We start from the raw sequence: 22,742 nt of genomic DNA, 5'->3' as shown, positions 1-22,742 counted from the left end.
AATTGGCCTTTCACGAGCTTTAAGCAGTTAAGGAATTGGGTTTAGATATTTTTTTTGATTCAAGTCTAATGGTGGAGAGAAAATTTTTTTTTTATGGATATCGAACATTATGTCGTAGTTTCTTTTTTTCTTTCGTTTTTGGAAGAGTTTAGAAGTGGAAAGAAAATTTTTGTTCCAATTTGGAATATCGAAAATGGTTTTTTTTTTTTACAAGTTCAAAGAATTGGGTTTAGAAATTTTTTGATTCAAGTCTAATGGTAAAGAGAAAATTTTTTTTTATGGATATCGAACAGCATGTTGTAGTTTCTTTTTTTTTTCGTTTTTGGAAGGGTTTAGAAGTGGAAAGAAAATTTTTGTTCGAATTTGGAATATCGAAAATGGTTTTTTTTTTTACGAGTTCAAAGAATTAGATTTAGAAATTTAAATTTAACAGTAGAATTGTTTCTATTTTTGGATATTGAACCGACAAATAATCGCAATTTTCTTTTGTTTTAATTTTTGAAAGTGGAAAGAAAATTTTTGTTCGAATTTGGAACGAATATCGAAAATATTTTACGAGTTCGGTTCGAAGAATTTGTTAGAAATTTTTTGTAATTTAAGTTTAACAGTAGTAAAATTGTTTATATTTTTGGATACTTTTTCCAATGTATGAATATTGAACAAATGGTGTCGCAGTTTTCCTTTCTTCTCTTTTTCGATTTAACGAATTGGATTTAGAAGTCTTTTCATTCGGAAGGGTTTAATTCCGTTTTAATAGGAGAAAGGGAATTTTTATTCGGATACCTTTTCCAATACACTCGAGAACCAATAGCCTTTTCGTTTTACGGGCTCCGGCTAAAGGAATTGAATTTAAAAATCCTTTAATTTAGATTCTCCCAGGAAAATCCTCTTACACCTATCGAATGGATAACGATATCGTCATTACCACAGTTTCTCTAAATTTTTTTCCAATTTTAAAAATCGTTTATTCGTTCGGAAAATTGAATCCAATCACTTTGATTTAAAAATCATGAAAAATCCATCGACCATCCATTTACCTTCGCAATAGACAAAGACTAATAGAAAATTAATTTCTAAATCAATTAATCAACTTTCATCAAAAAAGTCATCGATCAATTTCCTTACGAATTTTCTTCCAACACCCAAGACAAGATACCTCTCTCTATTCCAACCACATTTGCATTTTACCCCCATCCTTCCTTCCTTTCTTCCACGAACAAACTCCCTCTTCCACCCTCTTTCACCTATTCCCCTCTTTCACTTATCCCCCGTAAAACCGATCGAAACCCAACGTCTTACGAACACGAACACTGTCTCTCCCTCTCTCTCTCTCGAGGGCGCAACCCGCAACACCCCATAATAAGGAGCGCGAGTGCATCGATCCAGTTTCGAAACGATATCCGGGTTACCGAGTCGAAGAGCGGGGTCAGTTCACCGGATACAGGAACGCGGTAGAAGCCGGCTGGCCTCTATCGAGCGACCCGATTCCAAGCCAGGACACAACCCGGACAACCTGATTTCGACAAAGTCGACCCTATTCCCCGACCCAATTCCCCCGATCGCAGCCTCGAATTTATAACGAAACCAACCCCTTGCGAATCTCTCTTTTTTAGTCATCCACAAGTTTATATTTTAATTTTGGACCTGGATTTGGATCAATCTCCCATATTGTAATAAAGGAAAAAAAGAAATTTTTGGGAATTTAGGTATAATTTAATATTAGGAATATTAGGAATTGGATTTTTAGGATTTATCGTATATTTTTACAGTTTTGGATTAAATGTTGATACACTTCAGCAACAATTATTGCTGTTCCTACAGGAATTAAAGTTTTTAGATGATTGGCAAGTCTTATCATGGTGCAAAATTAAAATTAAATATTTATTTTAGTTTTATGATTTTTAGGTTTTATTATACTATTTACTATTGGTGAATTATATTATCTAATTCTTCAATTGATATTATTCTTCGTGATACATGTTACGTTGTTGGATACTTTCATTATACTCTTTCGATAGGAACAATAATTATTGCTGTTCCTACAGGAATTAAAGTTTTTAGATGATTGGTCTTATCATGGTGCAAAATTAAAATTAAATATTTATTAGTTTTATGATCTTTAGGTTTTATTATACTATTTACTATTGGTGGATTAACAAGAATTATATTATCTAATTCTTCATTATTCTTCATGATACATGTTACGTTGTTGTACACTTTCATTGTGTTCTTTCGATAGGAACAATAATTATTGCTGTTCCTACAGGAATTAAAGTTTTTAGATGATTACACATGGTGCAAAATTAAAATTAAATATTTATTAGTTTTATGATTTTTAGGTTTTATTATATTATTTACTATTGGTGGATTAACAGGAATTATATTATCTAATTCTTCAATTGACGTTATTCTTCATGATACATGTTACGTTGTTGGACACTTTCATTGTGCTCTTTCGATAGGAGCAGTATTTGCAATTATCTCAAGATTTATTCATCGATACCCTCTAATTACTGGATCACTATTAAATATTAAATAATTAAAAATCCACGGTTTAAAATATAGGGCAAAATATATGGACTTCTTCGATTTTTCTCATATTTATTATCGTAATTGATAATATAATCCTTTGGAAAATGATTTCTCTGGGAATTAGTTGAAATGGAATGATGTGTTTTTATTCTTATGTAATCGGTATGGATGAAAAGTGTTTTTATTAATCTCTCTATTCCGGGTAAAATATCGCGTGGCGTGTGCAGAAGAAGATTTGCAAATGCTTACGTAAATACGAATAGAATTGAATTCTCCTTTTTTTCTCTCTCGCTCGTCATCGAGGATAATTTATACGCATCTAAGAAAATCTTTTTTCAGTTGTGAAAGAGAAAAGAGATATATTCGTTAGATCCATTAATTTTTAGCTATTTATTGGAATTGTGTGGAAGGAATAAATTAATCTTAGATAAAAATCTTAGAGATTTAATCTTGGAGAATTATTCATCTTTTTCTTTTATCGAGTTTCGTAAAAAATGTAATTGATCTAATCGAAAATATATATAAAGCAAGTATTTTCTTTTTGAATTATCAGAGAAAAATATCGTATCTTGGGAGTCGTGTCTCGATCTATGATCATTTCGTCCAGTCATCCGCTTCCAATTCAATTTGTCTCTGAATAATTAACGGATAGGAAGAGGCAACGAAACGAATATATATCTCCAAGAACGAATTAAATTCGTCCATACTTTTTTTTCTCGCAAATTTGCGTCAAACTCGTAGGAAAAAAAAAAAAAAAAATACGTTTAGCGATTAACATCTCTCGAGACGATTATTAATCAACTACGGCCGCTGTTATCGGGGAAACAACTTTCTCCGGCTTCATTCTCGTCCTCGGATAATTGACAAATGGGAGAACTTGCGCGAATCTTTCATCTTCGTTAGACCAAGGAGAATTCGCGTCTCAAGTTTTGATTTGAAAACTTTTTTCAAAAAAAAGGGAAAAGTTCTATCAAAATAGAAGAAAAATATAAACGGAGAGAATAATTTTTAAAAATTTCTCGATTTTTTCTTTTCAATTCTATATAAATTATCTATATAAATAATATATAAAATTGAATATAAATTATTCAATATTATATATTATATTAAAATATAATATAATAAATTAATTATATTAAAATATAATTTATATATTATATTAAAATATAATATAATAAATTAATTATATTAAAATATAATTAATTATATATTATATTAAAATAAATTAAATTATATAAAAATTTTATATAAATACTTTTATTTTAGCTCTAGGGTTCTCTAAGGTTTATTTTTTAGGTTATGTCTCACAAATGAAAGACACCTATCTCCTATGAAAATCCAAAGCAAAGCTAGCTCGCATATTTTCGAATGATCGATCCATCCAACCCATTATAATCGATCTCGAGTCCCTTAATAAATCACTTAAGAATTCTTGAATCCTTATCCAATCTCTCGATCTCCAAAATTCTCTCCAAATATACATCTTCATCCAAAACCTCCGTTATATACAAACGAAAGGAGGATCATCACCCGCCACAGCGAGCAAAAACGGAGAAAAATTCGCACCCAAGCGAGCTGATACTTTCTCTGATCGCGCAAGCAACTTGTCTCTCTAATTAGTCAACCCGAGTTCATCAGAACGAGTATGCGTCCCTGTGGCCATTGAATCGAAGGAACAAAAGGCACGAGCAGCAGGAAAGTGGCTACCAAACATCTTCGCCACGAGGCGAAGGTCTCCACCTTCGGTTTTTTCTCACCGCGCGATATAACATTCTACTTCTCGTTGAACTTGAGTTACTACAGGCGCACACACGGAGACGAACGATGCGCCGGGTCGATGTATTGGTGCACGTGTACCGTTCTCGTTTCATTGGCCCAGATTCCGGATAGAGAGTGACCCACCCCTTGACCAGTCGAAGAGAAGGGAAGGAAGGGAGGAGAGCGTGGGTCGTTGGAACCATCCTCTTCTCATCCTTTTCGCGCCGCAATTTTTCTTACTCCTCCTCAACCCCTTCAACCCCTCCTCGTCAACAAGTAGCGGCCAACTACCACCATCATCACCGTCGCCTATTACGAGAGATTCGGTTTCGTGTATGCGGTGGCACGTGCACGAAGAGGGAAAAGTTTCGAGAGAGAGGGAGAGAGCGCATCGTAGATGGCGCGACGGAGGAGGAGGAGGAGAGACAGGAAGGATGAGAGCGACGCGTGGCCCTCCGTGTACCTGACCCATTTATTCCACGCGGCTCTCCGCACCGCTGGCTACGTAGCTCTATCGATCGGCCTAGATCCGCTGGCCCCAGCCTGCCACGACCCACTATTCGTTAAGCCACCTTTCAACCACCCTCGTGTACCGCGGCCTCAACCTCTCGCGCGCGCCGGTGTAAGGCTAACTTCCACCTCCCCGCCCCACCCGATCAGCTTTGGACCCAGGCGTTCGTTCCAACAACCCTTCCGTTCTCCGCTCGGAGAACGAAGGTCGCGGGATTCTGCGAATCCTGCTCTTCGTTATCGATGGGGTGATAAAGGGACGAAATGGGGTTCTTGGGTCTTTGGAATAATTCTTTTTTCAGGGGTTTTGGAATTTTTCTATTTGGAATTTAATCGTGATTTGTGTTCAAAGATTGAGAAAAAATGGGATTTTTTTTTTTGGAAGATTTTTAGATTATTCGCTGATTTTTGTAGGATCTCGATTTGGCGAAGGAAAGGATTTTGTGATGAGGGTTTGGAATCCTTAAAAAGAATTCTCTATTTTGAAATGATTTTTTTTAAGGATATTTAGTTTTTCCATGAAATTTGATTTAATCGTGATATATCTGAAGATTTATAAAAATTGGAAATTTTTTTTGGAACATTTTTAAAAGTTGTTCGTTCATAACCCTTGCATCTCGAGTTTGGAGAATGATTTTTTTTTAGGATATTTAGTTTCTTCATGAAATTTAGTTTAATCGTGGTATATCTGATGATTAATAAAAATTAGGAATTTTTTTTTGGAACATTTTTATAAGATGTGGAAAGGAAAGGATTTTGTGATGAGATAGAGGATTTGGAAAAGGATTCTATACTTTGAACTATGTTTTCTTTAGGAGTTTTGGTTTTTCCATGGAATTTCGTTTAATCGTGGTTTGTGTTTGAAGATTGAGAAAAATTGGGGTTTTTTTTTTTTTTGTTGTTGTACGATCTCGACTTGGCGAAGAATTTTGCGATGAGATAGAGGATTTAGAAAATGTTTTCTTTAGGGGTTTTGGTTTTTTCTTGGAATTTCGTTTAATCGTGGTTTGTGTTTGAAGATTGAGAAATTGGGATTTTTTTTTTTTTTGAAAGATTTTTAGATTATTCGTTAACTTTTGCATGATCTCGAACGAAAGGATGAAATAGAGGGTTTGGAAAAGGATTCTATATTTTGAATTATGTTTTCTTTAAAGATTTTAGTTTTTCTATGGAATTTCATTTAATCGTGGTTTATGTTTGAAGATTGAGAAAAATTGGAATTTTTTTTTCTGGAAGATGGTTTTAGAGGAGGACTTGTTAAAAAGAATTCTATATTTTGAAATGATTTTTTTTAAGAATATTTAGTTTTTCCATGAAATTTGATTTAATCGTGATATATCTGAAGAGTTATAAAAATTGGGAATTTTTTTTGGAACATTTTTAAAAGTTGTTCGTTCATAATCCTTGCATCTCGAGTTTGGAGAATGATTTTTTTTTAGAATATTTAGTTTCTTCATGAAATTTGGTTTAATCGTGGTATATCTGAAGATTAATAAAAATTGTGAATTTTTTTATGAAACATTTTTATAAGATGTGGAAAGGAAAGGATTTTGTGATGAGATAGAGGATTTGGAAAAGGATTCTATACTTTGTTGAACTATGTTTTCTTTAGGAGTTTTAGTTTTTCCATGGAATTTCGTTTAATCGTGGTTTGTGTTTGAAGATTGAGAAAAATTGGGATTTTTTTTTTGAAAGATTTTTAGACGGTTTTAGAAAAAGACTTGTTAAAAAAGATTCTATATTTTGAAATGATTTTTTTTTAAGGATAGTTAGTTTTTCTATGAAATTTGGTTTAATCGTGGTATATCTGAAGATTTATAATTTTTTTTAGAACATTTTTAAAAGTTGTTCGTTCATAATCCTTATATCTTGAGTTTGGAGAATGATTTTTTTTTTAGGATATTTAGTTTCTTCATGAAATTTGGTTTAATCGTGGTATATCTGAAGATTAATAAAAATTGTGAATTTTTTTATGAAACATTTTTATAAGATGTGGAAAGGAAAGGATTTTGCGATGAGATAGAGGATTGGAGGAGGATTCTATATTTTCAAGTGATTCTTTTTTAGAGATTTTTCATGGAATTTTAATTTTCTTCGTGGTTGAAGATTCCATGAAGAAAAGTACAGTTTGTAGGAAGATCAAGCTATTTTGAGATAACTTTTTCTTTTAGGAATTTCTCGAGTTTGGCTAGATAATTTGGACAGCATTGAATAGCACGTTTCTACTTTATCGGTTTATTGCGTTGGATGATATTTCTCAAACAACAGATAAATAAAATTATTGAAATTTATTCGTTAACCGAGTAGTTATGGAAATAGTCGGTGGCATATATTAATATTTAATGGATTCGCAATACGTTAGAATTAACGGTGTTTACGACAAACAGGTCGACTAATTTTTTCTTTTATGCGTTTATAACTTCAACCAACACTTCTTTCTATTATTTCAACCCACAAACGTTCTATTACATATATATAAATTCTAACGTTTGCCCTAATATTTTCGAAAAGGAATAATCCATTTCGAATCCAATCGAATTAACCCAAATCGAAATCTTTCAAATTATAAACAAAAGAGAAGAAAGAGATACGATAATTCCGTTGAAGAAAGATTAACGTCCTTTATACAAATGGAGAAATGGCAGGAATGCCGGCTGATCGACACCAACCTCTCTCTGTTTGCTCGGTGTACACAAAATCACGTATTTACTGTAATTTACGAATAACGAACAAGATATACACCATATAAATCAACTCGTCGTGCCCGTTGCGCCGTGAAAAAATTCTTTTTCGAAATTTCCCTTTACGTAACAACGAGTCAACAGTCAAGAGTTACAAGTAGCTCGGAATTATCGTACATTATTTCTTTTTCTCAACCGTGACGTTTAGAAAAAAACGTAGAAAAAAATAACGATACAAATTATCGTGTATCCAAAGTATCAAACTTTGTAACAAACTCTAAATATTTCATCTCCTTGTTCAACTCCTTCGATATATATTTTAAGATCAAATTCGTAAATTTCTCCAACGAACAAAAAACACGTGGAACGAAAAGAGAAGAGGACACACACACACACACACACACACACACACACACACACACACACACACACACACACACACACACACACACACACACACACACACACACACACACACACACACACACACACACACACACACACACACACACACACACACACACACACACACGCAGAGAGAGAGAGAGAGAGAGAGAGAGAGAGAGAGAGAGAGAGAGAGAGAGAGAGAAGAGAGAGAAGAGAGAGAGAGAGAGAGAGAGAGAGAGAGAGAGAGAGAGAGAGAGAGAGAGAGAGAGAGAGAGAGAGAGAGAGAGAGAGAGAGAGAGAGAGAGAGAGAGAGAGAGAGAGAGAGAGAGAGTATTTAAAGCCCGTAAATGGAAAATGATCGGTGAGAGGAGAGGAGAGGATTTCGTGGACGACGAGAATGACATGTGCCAGTTGCTCGTCGTCTGTGGGTCAAGATCACGTCTGTTGGCATATTTCGTCGCTCGAGACCTTGCTTTTCCGAGACTCTCTTCTTCCTCTCTTTGCCTCCTCCTCCTCCTTCTTATCCCCTTCTTATGCTTGCTTGAATTGCTTGAACGCATCGATAGAACGGAAATCGAACAAGAATGAAAAGTTTCGATCGTTTTCGATATGCTCGTCCGAAAAAAACTCTTTAAAGCGGTTTAAAACTCGAATTCCACCATCGTTCCAGATCGATTTCGAAGTTTCGAGAGAACGATGAACGGCAAATCGATACCACTGCGAGTGAGAAAGTTTTATTTCCGAGTTTCTTTCGAAAGAACAGGGAATTTTATATTGGAAAAAAGAAGATTAGATAGAGCATTGTGAGAAAATTGATGTCTCGAATTGAAATTTAAATAATGCGAACTTGAATAATAATAATAATAATAAGAATATTAGAGGGGATAGTAACGGATCCCTTTGTGAAAATGGAAATTTTTGTAGAAATATTTCCCAGCGGGAAAAAACGCGTTGTCGTTGATAATGATCGAATATTCGCACGGCTAACGCCGTGTACGAATTGTTCGACTGTCTTGGCTGTGTGCGTCTCGCGAGTGAAAGTCCCCCATTAATGTCCAACCGAGCACATTAGAGGATATTTAAAGAATTTTTACTTATTTTTACGAGAATTTCAATTTAGAAACCAAGAAAAGAGAAAGCAAGATTAATCGAATAACGTTTTCAATCCTCTCTCGTTCGCCTCGTACACACGGCTGATCCGAAGGAGCCGTGACACCATTGCAAATGAGTAATTTACTTTTTTCTCTCTCTCTCAACGGGAGAAAAAAAAAGAAAGAAACTATATTTGAATAAATACAAATACGAATATATTAATCTGAGGAAAGATCGAGCTCGTTCGAGATCGAGTAACGCGTATAAATAAAGATGGAGGGGAGAAAAAATAAGAGAGAAATGTAATAAAAAAGAAAAAATCTAATTGTCGATCTTTCCACGCGAATCCCGTACAAAAAATGAGGATAAATGAAATTTTGAAAATTTTTCGAAACGTTTCTTTTTTAAAATTTTTAGAGAAAATTTTCTACATTTCTCTAGATTAGATCGTCGATAAGATGCATTTAAAAAAAAAGTCACAAATTTCTCTTTTCTGCTCCATCTTGCCCCAAATCTATCTATATATATAATATTAACACTTATAGTCTTGACGGATCCAAACATTTACAATACATAGAAACACGACCTTAATTCGTTGAATGGTTGCACAACGCGTACAAGCATGTGGATCCAGCACGTGGCGAACGAAGAAGAAGAGGTTCCCAGAAGAGGAGTTACGCAGACGGTAGACCGGGTAGATGTTTCGAACAAGACAGATCGAAATAATAGAAGCTAATTAACTTACAACTATCTGTATTCGCGCGGAATATATTGGTGTTAACTGCCAATTCAAATGTGTTTACCGTGTTCGTCTAACGATATTCTTAGACCAGACGCCCGAAACACATTTATTTTCAATTAGCGTGTGGGCCTCGTGTCTTTCGCCAGCACGCGAAACGAAGAAGGAGGAGGAGAAGAAGGAGACCCGATAACGATACCTCATAATCATAAAAGTGAGCCGAAATTTACGAGCGCAAAGTAGTCACGTTCCTCACGTTGAAGGATGAACTTTCAGTATGTGTCACATTTTTACCATTTTTTTTCTTTTATTTTGTGCTACTAGGAAGCGCATCGAATAACAAAAAAACTTCATTGTTCAAAGAAGTTTTCATTGGAAAGAATTGTGAAGCAACTGATGATGACAATAGAAAAAAAATTGTTCTATAATACAAAGATGCAAATTTAAAAGAAAATCGAAAAATTAAAATTTGATTTCTTATTTGAAAAATTTTCAAGTTCAACTTCACTGATGATTATCGATGAATAATGAAATGGTTATATAAGCATGATAGCCACGAATTCCCACGTATTTTTTTCTGAATTATTTAGTAAATGACGCGATGAAAGATTCAAAAGAATGTAATAGCATTTAACAAGTGCAATGTTTTATTCAATATAGCATAAAAAGAAACAAAATCAATGTAAATAAAATTTACAAATATATCAAAAAATCATCTTCGCTATCATTAATATTCTTTTCACTTGGTATACATTCAACAGATTGATCTTTCATTTTTAATTACCTCTTCGTTACATAAATAAAAATTTTTAAAAAGATTGATTTCTTATTACTCGAGCATATAAAAAAACACATTCGTATTTACATATATAGTGGCAGTGAAAACTCCATTAATTTTCACAATCATCGATTTATAAGAAAACGGGTAAAATCATCGATGAAATTGAGCAACGCTGGAGGATTAAAATCCTCTCCGTATGTAATGATAACGGTGCGCGAGATCGATCGAGAGACCACCCCGTCGTTGCTCTGCCAACAAAAGGCGGATCAAGATCTAGGTTGATTGAACTGAATTAACGCGTTAAAGCGCGAGGAAGGAATGAAGGAAAGGGGGCCGAAGGGAGGGGGCGTGAACGAGCGATCGAAAACGCAAGGTTCCTGGGGGATGGGAGGGTTGCTAGGTACGACCGTTCAAGGGGCACAGCTCGCATATGGAGAGAAACGTGGTAGTGCACCTGACCCATATAACGCCGCGGTATTGATCGACCTAATTCCGTTAAAAGCCGGCCACCACCACCACCACCTCCTCGCCCGCAGAGATTGCCGGCCGAAATTACGTAAGCTAACCTACTGACTCACTGCACCCGTTGCCGCGCCACGAACTTTCTTCTTCTCGTAATTTCCCCCCCTCTTCAACGATGATTTTTCCAAATTTTTATCAATATTTCGAGTTTCGAGATTAAACTCGATCTCGAATTATTGGAATAAATAATTGTTCGAAATTCTTTTGGAATCTTTGAATTTTGGAAATAGGTCATTGGATCTTTGGAAATCTTGAAGACGATACAATGGATTATTGAATCTTTACAATTTTGAAAAATGGACTTTGGATTTTTAAAAAGATTGTTATAATCGCATATTTTTTTTAATAAAACATCCATCAGTATTCGAGACTTAAAAGGTTGGCAGCGATTTCATCCGATTTCATTGTTAGAAGCTATAAATTCTGCCACGTGGGTGCAAAGAAAATAGATATAACCCCGCTCGGTATAATTAGATGATCAAGTTACTCGAAGCATCCATATTGCTTCAAACATTCCAGCACACTGAACAGACGTATCTAATATCTTTGTATTTATTTTACCATTAATATTAATGCAATCACTCTTTCTCGCATCCTTTGAACCGTTATCCAATAACATACATTTCTCGTTCATAATTTATATATCTCATCCAAAAAAACAATTATTATTTTATACAACGCGAAACAATTTATAATAAAATTCGTCTATTTTCATAAAAGAAACACGATTCTCTCAAATTCCTCTAAAATAATCGAAACGAGTTAAATCGTCAATTTATATCAAATGCTTTCTTCAAATATTCCTAGCCGCGATACGATATGGCAGGAAATCAGGAAACCATAAAATCCGCCCACTAAAATATTCATTCGCTGGAACGTTCACTGGAAACCAATGCCCATAAACATCGAATAATTTAATCTCGGCCGTGCTAAAGACCGCGATCGTGATCGAAATTGATCGTCGAACGAAAATCGAACGGAAGATATTTCGAGCTGGTGAAATTCACGAATTATAAAAAGCGAGCGATCGATAGCCGCCTGGAATAATTCAATTCTATCGAACAACGAAAAGGATGCTAATGGGACGCGAAAACAGAACATACATATCGTGAAAACGAATGATTTTAATAATCTTGAACGCGTTAAGAGCTTCGTTATTAACAAGGAGAGGGGGGGGAAAAGGAATTAGTTATCACTTATTCACGAATGTAATTAAAAGATATACTGTGCAAACTGTGATCAATTTAAATTTCTTATTTATTTACACGTCTGTTTAGCCTTTCATGCATAAAGATATCCTAATAAAGATATCTTTTAAAGAATTGGAATTGAAGTTAATATTTATCGTTTCGATAATTGAAATTTCATTATGATGAAATTGATTGAAAAATACACTAATACACCAAAAAAAAAACAACGTACAAACAAATCACTCATGTTTCGGTTAAAACAAGTTTGAGGTTAAATGAGATAAATTCTATCGCGATGATAAAACGTTATTAACCTCGAACTTCAAAAGAGACTGAAGAACACTGAAATCAATATTTCGATCGCACGAATTGACGATGAACGCAGGTTACCGAACATAACCTTAAACTTGGAAAAGAGGAAAAATTAAAATCGAACATTCGAACCGTAGAAAATATTAACGATCGGTTTAGGCGACCGATGAAAGAGATCGAAAGCGTAATAAGTAGTCACGGATTCGAAGAATTGTTTGCAGTTTCGTTACACACCCGAGAGAGAAACACAGTGTTGCACAATGTACAAAGTTGCAATCGCCGCAGAGCGGCGGAATGGTCTCGCGTGCACGATTGCGTGTGAAAGGCCAAACAGGGCCACCGTTCGTTCTACGAAACGAGGCTACACGGTGAAAGAAGAAGCCGCTCTTACATCGTTTGTTTTTCCATGGGCGAAAGCTGCTTCGTTGTAATTTCGAAATTTTATCGTCGCGTCCGACCGTGCATCATGAAGTTGCCTCTTGTTAGGAATAGTTCGAGTGGAAGAAATTTTCGTGGATGACGTTACTGTGAAAGGAGAGTGAAGTTGGATCTATAGGGAATTTCGATAGAGTCACCGAGTATTTTTGTTGATTATATCGATGCTACGCTACATATACTATACAACTAACTTCGCTTGGCTCGTTGTATATATATTTCGTAACACGAAATGCGGGTAATAAAAGTGAGTTAGTTTGTTTTAAATGTACAATATAATGATATATATGCGATGGTGTTACAGTTATGTGTATAATAATTTATAATAATAATGTTTTGAAAATGACTCACGAGAAATTGCATTAGAATACACGAAACGTTATTTTATCAGAAAATTCTAATTTTTTTACGGATTTCATATTTCAATAAAAGTGAGTTAGTTTGTTTTAAATATACAATATAATGATATATATATGCGATGGTATTACAGTTATGTGTATAATAATTTATAATAATAACGTTTTGAAAATGACTCACGAGAAATTGCATTAGGTTAGAATACACGAAACGTTATTTTATCAGAAAATTCTAATTTTTTTACGGATTTCATATTTTTCGTTTTACAATTATCGAGAACTTTTTTGAAAATTAACATTGTAATTTATCGAGATACTTAAAGCTACTGCATACCGACAGTTCCAGTGTTAAAAAAAAAAATAAAAAAAATAAAGAAAATCAGAAATAAGAAACACAAATGAATCCAATCTAACTCGCAGCAACTGTTAGACTTCGTGCATCTACCGTATTAACCACTTTTTGAAACAAACTTTTTTTATTCCATTTTTTCCAGCGCAAAAACCGATTGAGATTTTCCCTGCTCAAATTAATAGCAGCAACGATCCACTAAACCACAGCCTGGAAGCACACCGTCGGTCGATCGAGACCGATCCACGCATCCAACAAAAGCAATCGGAGATTAAATCCGCTGGAAGGAGCAACTTTGTTCAACCTTCGAGAGGCCAGTCACACCGGTGATGAATTTCGCTTTGGCGAGGGATCCTTGGCCGGCGTGCAAGGTCTTCGCCAAAGCGGGGGCCCGCTTTCGTCATCGATACGCCCATCGTGATTCGAAAGGCATCCGATTTCTCGCGTGTGTGACCTCTCCTTTCACGTGGGGCAGGTCGTGCCATGGCCAGGTGCAGCCGAAAACACCGGCCGTCTACCTGCGTGCCTTCGCCCTCGGCTACCGGACGTTGCACCTCCTCCTCCTCCTCCTCCTCCTCTCCTCTTCTCTCCACCGCGCCAACTCGTCCTTTGTGAGGAGGATCTCTTCGTCGAGGCCTCGGTCGTGCACGACTACGCCCAAAGGGGGAAAGGGGGAGGGAAGAAAGGAAAAAAAAAGAAAAGGAGGAGAAGGAAAAGTCGAAGTCTCGGGGTCGTTGCCATCGTGAAACAGTCGTTCCACCCTTCTGTCGGAGGGGAGACGATTATGGGGGGAGGGGAGGGAAAGAAAGTCTTCTCTCTAGGACCGAAAAGATGCGGCAGGTAGGTGGATGAAAACGGTGGGTTGAAAACGCTCAAAGATGAGAAGCCGTGCAGGCATAGAAAGAATATTCCTTTGAATATTTCTCCTCTTCGTCGATTGTATTAATATATTGGAAGAAAATATTGTCAATGAATATATATATATATATTATAAATTTAATACACATAAAACTCTACTTCAACATAATTTGATTTGTCTTAGAAATTTTTGTTATTGGATCGATATATATATATATTATTTTCGTTCGATTCATTTGGAGATAGCTTTTAATAGTGAAAGGAGCTTCTTCCACCATCCATCCCCATATATATATATATATATATTGATCGCAAGGAAACGATTCAACGTTCATTATTCAATCTTTAAAAGCGTTGGTTTATCCTCAACGTTTTTGAAGAGCGTCTGGACGATTAAACTCGTCTCGCGGCGGTCGTGTCGTGTCGCGCCGTAAAAATGAAATTACGATTTTGTAACGCTAGAGAGAAGACGACGGTTGTTGTTGTTGTTTCACAGTTCCCTTCCCTCCGGTCCTAAATCATAAAATTTACCGCTACGCTCGGCAATTGTGCAGGGTTTAGATTCACCTTTGTGTACGATATACCTGAAACGGACGTTTAGGGGATACGATAATATTGTCGGGGACGAATCTGGCCGATGTCATTGTCTTCGAATGTTTTCTTTCACCGTGTGTTTATTTTATTTTCATTTTTATGGAGCGTGAAAAGTTTAATTCAGATATGGCCCCTGTAATAGTATCGTCAGCAATCAAGTTTTCATTAGACGTATATAATATATAAATACCTTTCGATTTAGAGAGGATTAAAAATTTTCAAGAATCTGGGACGAATATATCAAATAATCGAATCTTTACAACGAAATCAGATTTTTCAAAATTCCAAAATTACTAAGAAACTAGTAGATCCTTAAAGAAACAAATTTCACAAAAATCCAAAATCTCCAATATCAAAATATTAAATAATAATCGAACGATTTTGAACGACGTTCGAAGAATTAAAGTGGATAAATTAAAGAAGAATGTTGAATACTAGATTAGTAGGATGGTGTTGATAATGTCAGAGAATTTTTTCGAAATATGTTTTCAAGCCATTGGTGGCTATGAATATTGTTAAATGATACGACGAATAATAATAATAATAATAATTTGTAGTATTTTTCGCGAAAACGATACTCGATAAATAAGAAAAATTAAAAGAAAGAAAGAAAATACCGAAGCGACATCAATCAGGTAGACAAAAATTGCCCTTGGAAGGGTCAAAGCTCTCCTCCCCCAAGGTAGAAATTCCGCGTTGGTCGGGTCCCACGAAACGCGTCCTCCCCCAGCCGTGGTCGAATCGCGACGGTTGGATCGGATTCCGGAATGTTTCACGAGGGTTGGAGAGGAGAGAGAGAGAGAGAGAGAGAGAGAGAGAGAGAGAGAGAGAGAGAGAGAGAGAGAGAGAGAGAGAACAGTTGGACGACTGCGTGCGGTGGAAAGGCCGAGGGACAGGTGTCCGGCGAGGGTGCGTTCACGGTCTAACGATCGGGAACCAGACGCCTTTTAACGCTCTCCCCTCGCTGCAACGTGTGGGTGCGCGCAGCTTTTTTCGAATTAGGAGGAGGATACCTTCGATTTTTAGACCGGCGTAGACCGGGTGTGCGTTATAACGCGCTTGGATATACAGGGTGAGGCGCGTAAAACGATTCGACGTTCCCTTAGAGACGATCAGAGAATTCGAAGAATTGGAAACGTAATATTTGAAGAATTAAAGTGGATTAAATTAAAGGAAAAATTAAAGATTAAAAATTTTTTTTTTAATTTTTTTAAAAAATTAAAAATTAAAGAAGAATGTTGGATATTAAGTTAATGGTAGGATGGTGTTAATAATGTCAGAGAATTTTTTCGAAATATGATTTCAAGTGTCAATAGCCATTAATGGCGTTGAATTGTTAATGACGTTAAATAATAATAATTCGTAGTATTTTTCGCGAAAACGATACTCGATAAATAATATTTCAAAACATTTATTTCCAAAAAGATATTATCCTTTTCCAAAAAAAAAGAAGAATGTAAACATTTTGGATATTAGGTTAATGATAGGATGATGTTATTAAGAGAATTTTTTCGAAATATGGTTTGAAATATCAATAGCCATTAATGGCGTTGAATTGTTAATAATTGTTAAATAATAATAATTCGTAGTATTTTTCGCGAAAACGATAAATAATATTTCAAATCATTTATTTCCAAAGAGAAATTACCCTTTTCCAAAAAAAAGAAGAATGTAAACATATTGGATACTAGGTTAATGATAGAATGGTGTTAATGTCAGAGAATTTTTTCGAAACATTCGAAAACAAATATGTTTCCAAACAAATATAACCATTAATGGCCTCGAATTGTTAATGACGAATAATAATAATAATAATAATTCGTAGTATTTTGGCGAATTATATTCAAAAGTAAAAACGATACTCGACTAAATAATATTTCGAAACATTTATTTCCAAAGAGATATTATCCTTTTCCAAAAAAAAAAAAAAGAAGAAGAAAAATGTAAATTTTTGAATACTAGATTAATATTATAGAATTATAGTATTATTATATTAGAATAGTAGGTGTTAATAATGTCAGAAAATTTTTTTGAAACATTTGAAAACAAATATGTTTTCAAGTATCAATAGCCATTGGTGGCTATGAATGTTGTTAATGACATTAAATGATAATAATTCGTAGTATTTTTCGCGAAAACGATACTCGATAAATAATATTCCAAAACATTTATTTCCAAAGAGATATTACCCTTTTCCAAAAAAAAAGAAAGAAAGAGAAGAATGTAAACATGTTGGACATTAGGTTAATGGTGAATGAATGGTGTTAATAATGTCAGAGAATTTTTTCGAAACATTCGAAAACAAATATGTTTCCAAACAAATATAACCATTAATGGCCTCGAATTGTTAATGACGAATAATAATAATAATAATTCGTAGTATTTTGGCGAATTATATTCAAAAGTAAAAACGATACTCGACTAAATAATATTTCGAAACATTTATTTCCAAAGAGATATTATCCTTTTCCAAAAAAAAAAAAAAAAAAAAAAGAAAATGTTAATGATCGAGGCTGAAGTATTTATAGGAAGGCGATCATTTATTTTAAACTTATTTCGTATATTTACGATATAAGAAACGTATGCAAAAGAAAAAAAATTTCAAGATCGCTATGGTTATACACAGGTTTTGAATATGTATAAACGTAATTTACATTTCTAGCTAATATCCAATGACCGCGGTCATTCGAACAAAGATATTAGCATAATTATAAATTTATGGAAAACATGTGAATTTTTTTTTTACTATTTATCTACCTATCCCATTATCTTATCGTTGTTATTAATATTTTTGTAAAACGATTTTAATTAGATGTTTCGTTAAATCTTCATGTTAGAATTTTTTAAAAAATAAAATATATATATGTATATATAAATTAAATTTCGACACCTCGAAGCGATAACGCTTTTTTCCATAACATTAAAAAAATATTATTAATCGTTGCTCTTCGTACGAATCACCCTGTATACACGTTTACACAGGATTTTTGAATGCAGGCTCACACGTGTCCACGCTAAATCTAGCGAGGAAGGGTCTAGTTGGATGCGGCCAGAATTTCTCGAAGGGAGGAGGCTGACATATATATCGTTTTTACTCGTCTTCTCGAGTCAAAGTCAACGAGAGCGCCCTCGATTTGAAAACATTCTTTCTCTCCCTTCCTTTTTTTTCTTCTTCTTTTTCTTTCTCTTCGAAACACATTAATGTTCGTGACGAGCTTTTCACGCGAGTTTTAAAATCGTATCTTCTTCTTTTTCCTCGACAAGGTCTCGTTAGGTAAGGATTGGCGGGGATTATACGAGAATTAAAATTAGTACTCACGATCCGGTTTACGGTTCCAGTGGAAGGGTGGGTGGGTAAGGAAGGAATCTTCTGTTCTGTATCTTCGGAGTTGCAGGATTATTTTGGTGAATTTTTCGAGGAATTCTCGAGGACGAAAAGGACCTATTGATTTTGATCTCGAGTTAACCGTTTGTTCGTCACGAATCGTACAATCAGATTTTTTTTCCTTTTCTTGCTAGAGTAGACTGCAGAATATATTCGAAAATACATCGTGCAAAATATTTTATTAGAAAGGACTTGATTGACATATTCGACGAGAAACGTTTAATACCCTTTTTTTATGTCCGAAAAATCTATATATTTTTTATATACGACGAAACAAAGACTCGAATTTTATTCTTTCTTCCATTCCATCTTTTTTCACGTTCAATTTTGCACAATTTTGAAAGAGATCCGCAGTCTACTTATCGGTTACAAATTAACTGGATGGAACAAATACTTACCCAATCACGTGTGGCACGTCGATGGAGTGGGAAGATGCCCGTTTTCGATCACCCGCCATATCGGCGAGCCTAGCGAAATCCGTGTCCTGATCGGCCAGCCGTGCGCTCTTACGCGACTCCAGCAACCTGACCTCGTCTATACGCTTGGTCAGCCTCATCGTCTGCAAGAACAAGATCAACGTAAGCTCGTCAGATGGATCCCAAAAATTTCCGAATTTATTATCATTCTCAAATTTATTACGATTTTTTTTAAATTAAATATTCCCTCTCCCTGAGGTGAGTCATTAGAACTAATAAATTCCATTCGATAAAACTACTCTTTTTATCAATATTCCAGATGAATAATTATCGTATCACTTTACTTAAATTTTAAAATTGCTGCTTGCGAATATCCGTATCCAATTTTAACAGAAATTTCAATCAAGTAAATCTGGTAAAAAAAGTTTCGAAACGAAAGTCAATAATCGAGAAAAATTTTTTTCGTAAAGAAAGAAGCGCAGAGATACTCAAAACTTTCGTTTCCATTGATTTATTCTAAAAAAAAAAGAAAATTTCCCCTCTATTCGTTTCTATTTCTCACGAATTCTTGCTGTAAACTCTCTCCGTTGAAAAAGGCGGGAAAACGGAACGGGTTCAAAATCGAAGACACATCGGTCCTCGAAAAAATCCTCGAATGCCTGAAAGAGTCATAAAGAAGATGCGGAGGAAACGACGAGTTGGAAGGAATGGCGTTGAACGGTTCTGGTGGATGGAGGAGGAGCCGAGTCGTGTCGAATGGGAGGGGAGAGGGAATAAAAGGGGAAATAAAATTGCGAATGCGAACTGACGCAACCCGCGCATGAATAACACGTGTCTCCCGGGGCTGGAATGCTGTTACTCGCGAGCCGAGTAATTAAGAGGAAGTAATCACCGCAACGAGATTATGCGCCACGGTTGATCCGAACGCGTCCTTCGAAATTCTCCATCTTTCTCCCGAGTAAGATTGGACGTTCCGTTCTTCCGAGAGGAAAAGGAGGAAAAGGAGGAGAATTCTGGAGAGACGATTTTTCGAGAGTGTTCAAAAAAGCAAGTCTCGAGAGAGAGATAAAATTTGTAAAAAAGGGAATTGTTGAATTTTCGGTTTGAATATTCATTATTATTTATAAAATGATTATATCTTTTTATAGAAATAAAGTAAAGTAAAAGGATAATTATCCGGATTGGATGATTAAGAAGTTGTTGCACAATCGTGATAATATTATTTTACTGGAGAAATTTAAAGAATCAAGAGGAATGCGAATATTATTTTATTTAGGATTACGAAAGAGAGAAAATCTGATTTAAAAGGAGAGAAAGGAAATTATCGATTTTAATTGAGAAAATTCCTCGTCGAAGATGGCGGAGGGTAATCCACTTCCTTTGGAACAATCACCAATCGGAATAAAATATGATGGTTAAACGGAGCGTGCAGATCGAACGAATTCTAATTAACACGTTTGAAAAAAAAGGAAAACTTGGAAAACTCGGATAATCGATTAGTGTTTGAACGTAGTGTATAATATGTGAGTGAACGGTACGTACTCACGTTACCCCGATCACGAGAAATAGGAAAATGAGATCGGCGGAACGAGCCGGTGGCGATTTCTTTTCCCTCCTGAAGAAATATATCAGTTTGAAAAATACCCGGTACTGTTATACCAGATACCCGTTTAACGACGCCTTCCTGGCCTGAGAATGTTTTTAGTTCCCCCGTTCGCTTGCCAGAGGGAGCAGCCAAGAAAGAGAAATTCTTACACGGACTATATTCTTCCACGATTTTCAATCCAATCCGGTTACACGAACATTTCTAATTTCCGAGGTGAAATCCACTTCGAATTTTTCTAAACGCATCTCGATTGATTCGTCGACCAGGACTTTTATCCACTTCTTTTTCCAATTGCACAGGATAATTAGGGAAAAATATCAAAAAATTTTCCTTTCTTTCTATCATTGTAATCCAATGCTATATTCGAGATGAAATCAAGTTCAAAGGAAGGCAAGTTTTTATAAACGCATCTCGATTAATTCTTTTTCCAATGGGGATACTTAGAGAAAAATATCAAAAAATTTTCCTTTCTTCTCTCCTATCATTATAATCCAATGCTATATCCGAGGTGAAATCAAAGAAAAGCAAATTTTTATAAACGCATCTTGATTAATTCTTTTTCCAATTGCACAGGATACTTAGGGAAAAATATTAAAAAATTCTCCTTTCTTCCTATCATTGTAATCTAATCCTATATCCAAGGTGAAATCAAAGAAATCTTTTTCCAGGATACATATCTTTTCCATTGCACAGGATATTTAGGGAAAAATATAAAAATCCTTTCTTCCCTCCTATTGCTGTAATCCAATGCTATATCCAAAGTGAAATAAAAAAAAAAGTAAATTCTTATAAACGCATCGATTAATTCTTTTTCCAATATTAAAAAATTCTCCTTTCTTCCTATCATTGTAATCCAATGCTACATCCGAGATGAAATCAAAGAAAAGCAAATTTTTATATCTCGATTAATTCTTTTTCCAATTCCACAGAATACTTAGGGAAAAATATCAAAAAATTTTCCTTTCTTTCCTCCTATCACCGTAATCCAATGCTATATCCGAGATGAAATTAATTTCAAAGAAAGGTAAATTTTTATAAACGCATCTCGATTAATTCTTTTTCCAATTCCACAAGATACTTAGGGAAAAAAAATTCTTCTTTCTTCCCTCCTATTGCCATAATCGAATGCTATATCCGAGGTAAAATCAATTTTAAAGAAAGGCAAATTCTTATAAACGCATCTCGATTAATTCTTTTTCCAATTCCACAGAATACTTAGGGAAAAATATTAAAAAATTTTCCTTTCTTTCTATCACTATAATCCAATCCTATATCCGCCATATCCATCGCCAACCAAATCCACCGATCAAAAAGCCGCAACGAGAAAGGAGGCGAGAGAGAAACGGCACAACAAATATTCAAAAAAAAAAAGAAAAAATTTGAAAACTCCTCAAAAGGAAGAGCGGCGTATCCGGAAACGTTGAACTTGCAGAGAACGATCGGAACCGAGGCGGCGGATCTATTTACCCGTCGTCATTATATTCGCATTATGGTGCCTCTCGCAAGCCTCCTCTCGCCTTCTCCCCCCCTCCATTCGAAAAACCGTTCGCAACCGTGCTATATTTCGAATTTATTCCCCCCTTCCCCTATCCATACGCGCTCATAATTGCATCGAACCGGGTGACATAGAGACCGCGCAACGAGCACGGAAACAGGATCCACACAGGCCTCGTAGGATCCGTTTCGAAGAAGAAAAGACTTGGAGAAATGATATTAGACGATTTCGAGGATAAAACGAGGAGGAGATGCAAAGAGGAAACACGCCCACGGGAGGATATCGCAACACGGATGAGAACTGTTGGTGGAGAAGTCAGTGAATCGGTGGATATTTAAGGTTGGAGTGGGCGGTTCTCGTCCATTGCTGGAAACAGAGAGAGAGAGAGAAATTTAGAGATATATTTAACAAAGTTCCAAAGTTAAACAACTTGTCAAATCTTCGAATCAATTTTTTCGAAAAAATGATATCGATGTCTCTATTCATCTATATATATTAATATCCAATTTCAATTTTATTGTTATAATAAACGTTCCAAAGTTAAACAACTGTCTCTATTCATCTATATATATATTAATATCCAATTTCAATTACTTTTATCGTTATAACAAACGTTCCAAAGTTAAACAACTTGTCAAATCTTCGAATCAATTTTTTCGAAAAAATAATCGACGTCTCTATTCATCTATATATATATTAATATCCAATTTCAATTACTTTTATTGTTATAATAAACATTCCAAA

The 22,742-nt window shown here is 35.1% G+C and overlaps 2 protein-coding genes across 5 annotated transcripts in view; one reads left to right on the top strand and one right to left on the bottom strand.

The window, feature by feature from the left end:
- LOC724885 (zinc finger protein 395) overlaps positions 1-22,742 on the bottom strand; it is a 98,330-nt gene that overhangs the window by 37,575 nt on the left and 38,013 nt on the right. For both annotated transcript variants that reach the window (XM_006566788.3, XM_001120785.5), the window contains exon 2: positions 18,880-19,040. In XM_006566788.3, the coding sequence (XP_006566851.1) occupies positions 18,880-19,040 (161 nt within the window). The remainder of the gene's footprint in view (positions 1-18,879; positions 19,041-22,742) is intronic.
- LOC102653797 lies at positions 9,582-14,419 on the top strand. 3 transcript variants are annotated; one of them, XR_003304351.1, is made up of 2 exons: positions 9,582-13,177; positions 13,790-14,419. XR_003304351.1 is itself a non-coding variant. In XM_026439654.1 (2 exons), exons 1-2 carry the CDS (start codon positions 10,799-10,801, stop codon positions 13,972-13,974), a joined length of 423 nt encoding a protein of 140 aa, XP_026295439.1. In that variant the 5' UTR covers positions 9,582-10,798; the 3' UTR covers positions 13,975-14,419. The 3 variants fall into 3 exon arrangements, 1 of the variants encoding a protein (XP_026295439.1); XR_410793.3 differs by having other exon boundaries at positions 9,582-13,186; XM_026439654.1 differs by having other exon boundaries at positions 9,582-11,036.

This window comes from Apis mellifera, linkage group LG3 (assembly GCF_003254395.2).
Source record: "Apis mellifera strain DH4 linkage group LG3, Amel_HAv3.1, whole genome shotgun sequence".
Taxonomy (NCBI): domain Eukaryota; kingdom Metazoa; phylum Arthropoda; class Insecta; order Hymenoptera; family Apidae; genus Apis; species Apis mellifera.
The sequence above is the reverse complement of the archived record's forward strand: the minus strand, read 5'-3'. Positions and strand labels throughout refer to the sequence as shown.

Excerpts from the sequence above, each read along its gene's own strand:
- LOC102653797 (XM_026439654.1), top strand. The coding sequence starts at position 10,799 with ATGAAGGAAAGGGGGCCGAAGGGAGGGGGCGTGAACGAGCGATCGAAA. Across the intron at positions 11,037-13,789 it reads AGATTGCCGGCCGAAATTAC|CGCAAAAACCGATTGAGATT; the intron begins GTAAGCTAACCT and ends CATTTTTTCCAG.